Raw genomic sequence first — 11,396 nt, 5'->3', positions numbered from 1 at the left:
GAATCTACTGAGGTTTCTGAAGTTACCACTGAATATACTGAGGTTTCTGAAGTTACCACTGAATCTACTGAGGTTTCTGAAGTTACCACTGAATCTACTGAGGTTTCAGAAGTTACCACTGAATCTACTGAGGTTTCTGAAGTTACCACTGAATCTACTGAGGTTTCTGAAGTTACCACTGAATCTACTGAGGTTTCTGAAGTTACCACTGAATCTACTGAGGTTTCTGAAATTACCACTGAATCTACTGAGGTTTCTGAAGTTACCACTGAATCTACTGAGGTTTCTCAAGTTACCACTGAATCTACTGAGGTTTCTGAAGTTACCACTGAATCTACTGAGGTTTCTGAAGTAACCACTGAATCTACTGAGGTTTATGAAGTTACCACTGAATCTACTGAGGTTTCTGAAGTTACCACTGAATCTACTGAGGTTTCTGAAGTTACCATTGAATCTACTGAGGTTTCTGAAGTTACCACTGAATCTACTGAGGTTTCTGAAGTTACCACTGAATCTACTGAGGTTCCTGAAGTTACAACTGAAGTAACTGAAGTACCTGAAGTTACCACTGAATCTACTGAGGTTTCTGAAGTTACCACTGAATCTACTGAGGTTTTTGAAGTTACCACTGAATCTACTGAGGTTTCTGAATTTACAACTGAATCTACTGAGGTTTCTGAAGTTACCACTGAATCTACTGAGGTTTCTGAAGTTACCACTGAATCTACTGAGGTTTCTGAAGTTACCACTGAATCTACTGAGGTTTCTGAAGTTACCACGGAATCTACTGAGGTTTCTGAAGTTACCACTGAATCTACTGAGGTTCCTGAAGTTACCATTGAATCTACTGAGGTTCCTGAAGTTACCACTGAATCTACTGAGGATTCTGAAGTTACCACTGAATCTACTGAGGTTTCTGAAGTTACCACTGAATCTACTGAGGTTTCTGAAGTTACCACTGAATCTACTGAGGTTTCTGAAGTTACCACTGAATCTACTGAGGTTTCTGAAGTTACCACTGAATCTACTGAGGTTTCCGAAGTTACCACTGAATCTACTGAGGTTTCTGAAGTTACCACTGAATCTACTGAAGTACCTGAAGTTACCACTGAATCTACTGAGGTTTCTGAAGTTACCAATGAATTTACTGAAGTTCCTGAAATTACCACTGAATCTACTGAGGTTTCTGAAGTTACCACTGAATCTACTGAGGTTTCTGAAGTTACCACTGAATCTACTGAGGTTTCTGAAGTTACCACTGAATCTACTGAGGTTTCTGAAGTTACCACTGAATCTACTGAGGTTTCTGAAGTTACAACTGAAGTAACTGAAGTACCTGAAGTTACCACTGAATCTACTGAGGTTCCTGAAGTTACCACTGAATCTACTGAGGTTTCTGAAGTTACCACTACAGCTACTGAGGTTTCTGAAGTTACCACTGAATCTACTGATGTTTCTGAAGTTACAACTGAATCTACTGAGGTTTCTGAAGTTACCACTGAATCTACTGAGGTTTCTGAAGTTACCACTGAATATACTGAGGTTTCTGAAGTTACCACTGAATCTACTGAGGTTTTTGAAGTTACCACTGAATCTACTGAGGTTTCTGAAGTTACTACTGAATCTACTGAGGTTTCTGAAGTTACCACTGAATCTACTGAGGTTTCTGAATTTACAACTGAATCTACTGAGGTTTCTGAAGTTACCACTGAATCTACTGAGGTTTCTGAAGTTACCACTGAATATACTGAAGTTTCTGAAGTTACCACTGAATCTACTGAGGTTTCTGAAGTTACCACTGAATCTACTGAGGTTTCAGAAGTTACCACTGAATCTACTGAGGTTTCTGAAGTTACCACTGAATCTACTGAGGTTTCTGAAGTTACCACTGAGTCTACTGAGGTTTCTGAAGTTACCACTGAATCTACTGAGGTTTCTGAAATTACCACTGAATCTACTGAGGTTTCTGAAGTTACCACTGAATCTACTGAGGTTTCTCAAGTTACCACTGAATCTACTGAGGTTTCTGAAGTTACCACTGAATCTACTGAGGTTTCTGAAGTAACCACTGAATCTACTGAGGTTTATGAAGTTACCACTGAATCTACTGAGGTTTCTGAAGTTACCACTGAATCTACTGAGGTTTCTGAAGTTACCATTAAATCTACTAAGGTTTCTGAAGTTACCACTGAATCTACTGAGGTTTCTGAAGTTACCACTGAATCTACTGAGGTTCCTGAAGTTACAACTGAAGTAACTGAAGTACCTGAAGTTACCACTGAATCTACTGAGGTTTCTGAAGTTACCACTAAATCTACTGAGGTTTTTGAAGTTACCACTGAATCTACTGAGGTTTCTGAATTTACAACTGAATCTACTGAGGTTTCTGAAGTTACCACTGAATCTACTGAGGTTTCTGAAGTTACCACTGAATCTACTGAGGTTTCTGAAGTTACCACTGAATCTACTGAGGTTTCTGAAGTTACCACGGAATCTACTGAGGTTTCTGAAGTTACCACTGAATCTACTGAGGTTCCTGAAGTTACCATTGAATCTACTGAGGTTCCTGAAGTTACCACTGAATCTACTGAGGATTCTGAAGTTACCACTGAATCTACTGAGGTTTCTGAAGTTACCACTGAATCTACTGAGGTTTCTGAAGTTACCACTGAATCTACTGAGGTTTCTGAAGTTACCACTGAATCTACTGAGGTTTCTGAAGTTACCACTGAATCTACTGAGGTTTCCGAAGTTACCACTGAATCTACTGAGGTTTCTGAAGTTACCACTGAATCTACTGAGGTTTCTGAAGTTACCACTGAATCTACTGAGGTTTCTGAAGTTACCACTGAATCTACTGAGGTTTCTGAAGTTACCACTGAATCTACTGAGGTTTCTGAAGTTACCACTGAATCTACTGAGGTTTCTGAAGTTACCACTGAATCTACTGAGGTTTCTGAAATTACCACTGAATCTACTGAGGTTTCTGAAGTTACCACTGAATCTACTGAGGTTTCTGAAGTTACCACTGAATCTACTGAGGTTTCTGAAGTTACCATTGAATCTACTGAGGTTTCTGAAGTTACCACTGAATCTACTGAGGTTTATGAAGTTACCACTGAATCTACTGAGGTTTCTGAAGTTACCACTGAATCTACTGAGGTTTCTGAAGTTACCACTGAATCTACTGAGGTTTCTGAAGTAACCACTGAATCTACTGAGGTTTCTGAAGTTACCACTGAATCTACTGAGGTTTTTGAAGTTACCACTGAATCTACTGAGGTTTCTAAAGTTACCACTGAATCTACTGAGGTTCCTGAAGTTACAACTGAAGTAACTGAAGTACCTGAAGTTACCACTGAATCTACTGAGGTTTCTTAAGTTACCACTGAATCTACTGAGGTTTCTGAAGTTACCACTGAATCTACTGAGGTTTCTGAAGTTACCACTGAATCTACTGAGGTTTCTGAATTTACCACTGAATCTACTGAGGTTTCTGAAGTTACCACTGAATCTACTGAGGTTTCTGAAGTTACCACTGAATCTACTGAGGTTTCTGAAGTTACCACTGAATCTACTGAGGTTTCTGAAGTTATCACTGAATCTACTGAGGTTTCTGAAGTTACCACTGAATCTACTGAGATTTCTGAAGTTACCACTGAATCTACTGAGGTTTCTGAAGTTACCACTGAATCTACTGAGGTTTCTGAAGTTACCACTGAATCTACTGAGGTTCATGAAGTTACCACTGAATCTACTGAGGTTCATGAAGTTACCACTGAATCTACTGAGGTTTCTGAAGTTACCAGTGCAGCTACTGAGGTTCCTGAAGTTACTACTGAAGTTACTGAGGTTCCTGAAGTTACTACTACTGATACTTTTGTTCCGACAACAACCGACGACATACCAAGTAATAATGGAATTGAAATGATGACGGAGAGTAATGTTGAAGGACCGGGCAATGAGCAAGAAAACGCAAATGTTCCAATGAATGTTGGTGGTTAGTGTTTATTGTTGTTTAAAATACTTGGTTGAGTTTTTCAGTGTTGTGGTTATATTTGTTGTACAGCACAGGCAAAAATTGTGACTGCTAAAATGCTATAAATGCTAAAATATATTTTAAAAAATTAAAGTTTTTTAGTATTGATACATATTATTTTTGCACATTTGTTTTAAACAGTATAAGTTTATAACAACCTCAGTTACTTAGTATTTTAAATTATTTATAAATATAGTACTTTTACAAGCAAACTATATTACTTTAAAAATTTAGTATATGTTGTAAAGTTTTTACAGATTTGATATTAACAGTATAACTCTATAAATTTTTAATTACTTTTTATTAGAAACTACTTTAAAATATATAATGTCTATTTTTCAGGAGTCGTAGCACTGTTTGTAACACTGATGTTGTTAATTCTGGCTATCATCCTGGTTAGTAAGTAAGAACTATTATTTCAAGCAAAACAAAACGTAAGCAAATCTGAACTTCAATCTGTTTTTTCTATTCCAAGGAATGTTTCATAGATTAGAACAGGGTTGCTACTTTACCTAAAATCCCTAAAAAACCTTGAATTTGACAATTTAGGCAAAAAAAACTTTGGAATTTTAGAAATTTTAAAAGAACTGGAAAAACCTTTAATTTGAAGAAAAATCACTAGAAAAACCTGGAAAAAACTAGAACTTAAACAATTTTCAAATATTCAAAAGTAAAATTTTATTTGACATAAAAAATCTATCATATGAATAAATAACTTTTTATTATCAAATTTATTTTTTATAAAAAAGCATATTTAAACTAGCTTGACAGTATCTTTTAAATGTTTTTATACTGTTTAACACAGTTTCTTACCCTAAGAATAACTTTAAACAAAAAATAGATCCAAAAATGTGTACTTTTAAAAACTTAAATGAAATTTGGAAAACCTGGAAAAATTTTGAAAAACATGTCTCAACCCTGTTCGAATCTAGGTTTATTCTAAAAATTAGTTTAAACCTTTTAAGCTGTGAATTATTTTTGTGCTGAATTTAATTATATTAAAAAAAAACTATTTTTTTGTTTATTTAGAGATTAAATCATATTAAATAACGATTAAACAAATTATTCAGATCTGTTACTTTTATTGAAAATAATTTAGAAAGTAAGATCAAAATTTTGCATAAAAAACAGTAAGCATCTTAAAATTTACATATTTGTTGATGTTTTCACTTAAATAGTAATAAAGTTACTTACACATGTCCTAGACCTACTACTTATACCTTAAATAAAAGCTTGTAACATTGAGCATACATTTTAAGATATTTCAACTGTTTCTTGTATATCATGACGTCATATAGCACAAAATATGCACAATTTTTCTGTAATATTGTACTTTTAAAGTAAAAAACTAATTATTTTGTTTTTTTACTTTTACTATCTTTGGTTTTGATTGTCAGTTAATCAGAAAGATATTATTAGTGTAATGTCATTTTAATTTCATGTTGATATAGATAAAGCATGCATTTTGAATTTTAATTAAAGAATGCATTATATAGATATTATGAGTATTGAGACTACCTTACCAAGAGAAATAAAATTAGGCCTATATTTATAAGAATCGCATATAAATTAATAAAAAATAATATTATTTGATGGTTCAAGTATAAAAGTTTTTTAATTAGGTAAAAGTTATTTAGTTGTATTAAGTTTTTTTTTACTTAAGTTAAAATATGTTATTGTTTTCAAAATAACTATTGTTGAAACTTTTAAAGGATTAAACATTTAAAATATTTAAGATATAATTTGTTAGCTTGTTTTGTTGTTTAAATTCTGTAGTTTCAAAGCTTTTTTGAATTCTTTTAAGTTTTAAACTCATAGCAGTTTATTATTGTATTATTGCATATAAATGCTATTTAAATGACTTAGCTCTTAGTAAGGTGTAAAATTTTATCAATAAAATCTATTAATGCCTATACCTTGCTAAGAGTTATTCTATACATATAGTAAAACTACATTTTACTCGGTACTGAGCTGATAATAACTATTATTAATTTATTTTTTAAGAATAGAAAATTATTAATCCAAAGCATATTAATAGTAAACAAATTCTACAATAATATAATATGTTGACATTAGTTGTGTTTTGCTTTTTTATCAAAATGTTTTTATATTATACCTTGGGACCCCTTTATTTTTTAATTTCTTTTGGAGTTACTCAACGTGCACTTACTAAAAAATATCATTTACTGCTATTAACAAGCTTCGTTTAACTTTGGTTTTTCGATAGTTCATATCCTACAACGAATGCTTTGGTTCACGGTAAAATGAGGGTTTCTAAATAGGCAGAAACACAGTCATGCATCTTATTTGGTTTTGGCATACATTTAGTACTTAAGAAATTATTATCAAAGTCGACCAAAGCATTTGGTGAAGGATATGTTCTATCAAAAATCAAGTAAAACGAGTCTTGTTAACAATAGTTAATGCTTACTTTAACAAAGTGTACGTGGATCTATTTAGAAAAAAATCAAAAATAAAGGTGTCCAGAAGAAAAACTTGTTTTTTATATTTATGAATGTACAACTTAACAGACAAAGTTTGCATATTGGCTGTAATTTTGACAGTATAATATGTCAAAACTAGTTGAAATTTTTAAGTGTATGATTAAAACTATATTGAAGATATAAATTGTAAGTTTAAGACATGAATGAGTTACTTTATTATTTTAGTGGTCCAAAGTTTTTTTAAAGATTTTTAACTTTAATTTTTAATTTTTATTAATAAAGCCTCAAAACATCGAAAAATATAACTAGATATATTCAGCAAACATCACCCAAGTACTCCTACCCATATGTTATGTATATAAAAAAAAACAATAATTTTTCATTTATTGGATTTTGAAATTTGTATTTTAGACTGTTTTCAACATTAGATTTTACTTTTCAATTATAATTTTTTAAGAGAATGAATACCAAAGTTTGTTATAAAGTTTGTTTATATTTAATTAATTACAATTTTATCACAATAAAAATTTAAAAAAAAATCTTTAACATCAGGCAGTTTTGAAAAGATTCTAATAATGTCATTTTGATGAAAACTTAATAAATTTTTTAACTAAAACTCGAAATTTAAGCAAAATTTGTGTGTCTAGATTTTACAGTGTATTATTTTGTTTTTTTTTATTCTCTTAAAAACTCGTAAAATAATCAGTATTCTAATTACGGTTTAGAACTATTGAAAATAAGTACAACAATAAATTTAAAATGAATTGAAAACTAAACTATTTTATTTCTAGAAACATTTCCTACATTAAACATTTAGATGAAGTGCGCCTAGGAATAGAACTTTGATTAACAACAAATCGTGAAACTACAGAAGATCTTCTATTTGCCTGATGTTTAAAAGTGCCGGAATAACTCTCTTTAATTTATCTCCATATAATTTTAAATTTATCTGAATACATACTTTAGATTTTATTAATATACGGCTTGACTATTATTTTCTTAGTAGCATATGACTAGAATTTCTTGTCGTTTAAATTAGAATAAAACTGTTTGATATTTTGATGTGGTGTTTTTGTTATTATTGTAAGTGATATATTCTGATACAAATAGTTTTGATGTATTTCAAGCAAACTAGATGCTCATAATTATCATAAAAAAACGACGTATCTTGTTTGAAGTTTTCCGACTTTTTTAGCTTTATTGTTTAGTGTACATTGATTCTACTTCTATAAAAGTGAGTAAATTAACATTACGATGCTAGAATAAAATTAGCAATAAAATATTTAGAAATTGTTTAAAGTTTTGAACAACAATAACGTAGGTAGGGGCAACAGGTTAAAGGTAGTTTTGGGATTTTTAAACTTTTATGCTAGCATCATCACTAATGTCAGCTGGCCTGAACTATAAAGAGGTTAACTAGCTTACGTTCAATATTGTCAATTTTCAATTATAAGAAATTATAATTTAGAGTTTATTTAACTTTTTTCTTGGGTTTAAACTTAGGATATGTAGAGCCGCAACAACTATCTTACTGTCGAGATTAAAAAATTTCCTATGAAGATGCAAAATTATCAGTCGTATAAATCGTAATATATACAGTTGACATTAGACTTACATACTCTTAAATAAAGTTAGGATTGTTATGAAGAATTATAATCAAGACGTTTCTTGCAAGAGGGCAATTTTTAAATGGTTTAGGGAGACCTTATTTACAAAAAAAAAAAAAGCGATTTTACCAGATTTTAATTATATAAACTGGGTTTTTATTTATTTTATTTTTACTAACTTGAATTTAAACAAAGATGTATGAACTTTACAAAATAAATAACTACATATTTCTAGATACAAGTTTATCGAACACTAAAAGTCAACGTATTAACTACTTAAGTGTCCTAGAGTGCTATTTTCTTAAGCACGTTCACCACGGATGCGACGGGCAAGTTGGATATCTTTAGGCATGATGGTGACCCTCTTGGCATGGATGGCGCACAAGTTGGTGTCTTCAAAGAGTCCTATCAAGTAGGCTTCGGAAGCTTCTTGGAGAGCTCCAATGGCTGCACTCTGAAAACGAAGATCGGTCTTGAAGTCCTGGGCAATTTCACGTACAAGACGCTGGAATGGCAGCTTGCGAATCAAGAGCTCAGTTGACTTCTGGTAACGACGGATCTCACGAAGAGCAACGGTACCTAAAAATTAAGTAAATTAAAATTTAAAACACTTGAAAACTGTTTCAACTATCTAATTTATATCGAAAGTTGCTTTGATAAAAACAGTAACACAGCTAATTCATAGTAGGGTCCACAGTAGGGTCATGACGAAAGTTTAGGAGGCTATGAGCAGTATAGGGGCCAAAAGGGGTCAAAAGGGGCTATGAGGTCATAATCTGAAACTTACACTGGATATGTTGGAATTGATCATGAACAATTAAAAAAATGTAGGTGCTTAATGGTATTTTTTAGAATAATCATATTGGAGGGCAATAGTGTTATAATTTCTTAAAATTTTATGAGTCTTTTGAAAATAAAAATGGGAAACCCTGGTCTGCAGTAATATAAGTAATAGTTTACTAAAGAAAATTTATAACAGGTTAGCACTAATTTGAACAATCATTTAATTAAACATTTACACAGAGACAACATTGAAAAATTTTTGGCGAATTTATTAAAATATTAGGTTGTGTTAATTTTTACCTGGGCGGTAACGATGGGGTTTCTTTACTCCACCAGTTGTTGGAGCGCTTTTTCTTGCAGACTTGGTGGCGAGCTGCTTGCGAGGAGCTTTTCCTCCGGTTGATTTGCGAGCTGTTTGCTTGGTACGGGCCATTGTATAAATTAGTATTTGTTCTATGTCTGTGAGATATCTAAAAATATTAGTAAAAATTCTATAAATTTAAACATTTATAATTATGATGCTTTTGACAATTATTATTTTTTAGTTGAAATTATGTTGTTGCAATTTATCCTAATTGGACACAAGTGAGAAAAATTAAACTGGTTGTAGATGGACATTAAAAAATAAGTAAAACATGACCCGAATTTAATGTTAGTCTATCTATGTAACTAGAGTTTTTGTAGTTCTATTAAAAGCCTTAATTAAAACTAATATTAATTAACTAAACTGTGTATGAAAAATATAGTTCTCAAGAAACAAATATTAAGTTCAAAACAAGAATAAAAATTCCCTTTTTGTTTTTAATAGCTACTTATAAAAACTTAGTTTTTTAAAAAGATAGTTATGAAAATTTAATACAACTTTTTATTTTGAAACTTTAAGTTGTTTTTAACTACATAAAAAAGTTTAACTTTAATCAAAATATCTCCAAATTTAACTTTAAAATTTTTAGAGTTTTACAAGTAGTTTTAAAACATTTTTAATAAATTACAGAACTAAAAAGCAACTGAACTACTTCTACACTGAATATGTTAAAAATTCTATTGCAATTTATTTATCAAATATAGATTAAGTTAAAAAATAACTTTAAACTCACACTTTAGCCAAAACTACACAATAAGCCTAAGTAGTTTACATAGTTGTCACACGTTTTCAAAAAAAATATTTCCAGGTTTTACCAATTTTCTTCCAGGTTTTTAAAACTACATACTTAAGGGGCAAAATTTTTAGTTAAAATTAAGTTTAAGGTAAGAAATTGTGTTAAATATTATAACAATATTAAAAAGATATATTGAAGCTATTTTAAATATGTTTTCTAATAAGTAAAATTTTTGATGATGACAATTTTTTTTATTTTTATGATAGGTTTTAAGAGTAAAATCAAAACTTTACTACTGAACATGTGAAAATTGTTAAAGTATCAGCTTTTTCCAGGTTTTTATAGTGATTTTTGTTCAAAATAACAAGTTTTTCCAGTTTTTTTTCAAAATTTCTTTAATTCCAGGTTTTTCCAGCTTTTACTTTTTTGCCTAAATTGTCAAATTCCATGTTTTTCCATGTCTTTACAGGATTCTAGGTAGAGTGGCAACTCTGAATTTATTATTATTATGTCTATTATTAATGTTAGGGTTTTTAAAAGGTTTATTAGAAAACAAGCCTGAGTTTTTCAAATGTGCTGAAACTAGACTAAGTTGGCCTGAGTTAGCCCAAGATAACTTAACTTGAACAATGCAAATATTTTCCTCCACAGCCTAAGTTAAGTAATACTATTTAGTATACATGTTCTCACTCTGATACATATTAAGTTCTTAATGAAATAATATTAATTTCATAAGTTATTTTTGAGTAAACTCATTATAATTTCAGAGTCAAAATTACCATAGTAAGACTAAATGATTAAACTTTATCCTAATTAGATAACAACAAACAAATAATGAATATTAAACAGTCTAAAAATATTTTAAATCATATTTATAAGTAAAGTAAAAGTTTATCTTTTATATCAAAAAAGCTTAGAAGAAATTAAAAGTTTATACAAAATAAATATTGTAAAAAGTTGTCTTAACTTTTCAACTACAAAGTTCCTAAAAATTAAGTAATAGAAAAGGTATGCAAATAAACTAGATTATACAAGACAGCAAAAGTATAAGAAAAAACTAAACAAGCATCAAATGTCTAACTATGATTGCTACATATTTAAAACTGTCAAGTTGTTTAAAACTTACAGCTGCTCCTATCACTGCGTTGTTTGAAATCTAGATAGAATAAAAGTTTGAAAAAATCTAATTTTACGTTTTTGGATTATAGAACAAATTTGTTTTTTTTTCAGTATCAGGGCTACTATATGAAAATTGTCATTAGGTCAATTAATTTTGTTGACTTTACAACACTAAATTTATTGTTTTTGCAATAAATAAATATTTATTTACTATTCAGAATATTTTTTTCCTTGCATCTTGGCAAGCCTGTTTTAAACTAATGATATGTTTTATTACAATAGAAACAGAATACTGCAAAATTAA

At 30.4% G+C, this 11,396-nt stretch overlaps 1 protein-coding gene across 1 annotated transcript; it reads right to left on the bottom strand.

Moving 5' to 3' along the window:
• Positions 1-8,391: 8,391 nt before the first annotated feature.
• LOC145829835 (histone H3.3 type 1-like) lies at positions 8,392-9,306 on the bottom strand. The gene is made up of 2 exons (XM_082937704.1): positions 9,174-9,306; positions 8,392-8,669 (listed from the first exon to the last, which is right to left on the bottom strand). Exons 1-2 carry the CDS (start codon positions 9,304-9,306, stop codon positions 8,392-8,394), a joined length of 411 nt encoding a protein of 136 aa, XP_082793830.1.
• Between the last annotated feature and the right edge of the window lie 2,090 nt (positions 9,307-11,396).

Source organism: Thalia democratica, chromosome 2, assembly GCF_965202585.1.
Source record: "Thalia democratica chromosome 2, ktThaDemo2.hap1.1, whole genome shotgun sequence".
NCBI classification, from domain to species: domain Eukaryota; kingdom Metazoa; phylum Chordata; class Thaliacea; order Salpida; family Salpidae; genus Thalia; species Thalia democratica.
This window is presented reverse-complemented; position numbering and strand designations above follow the sequence as displayed.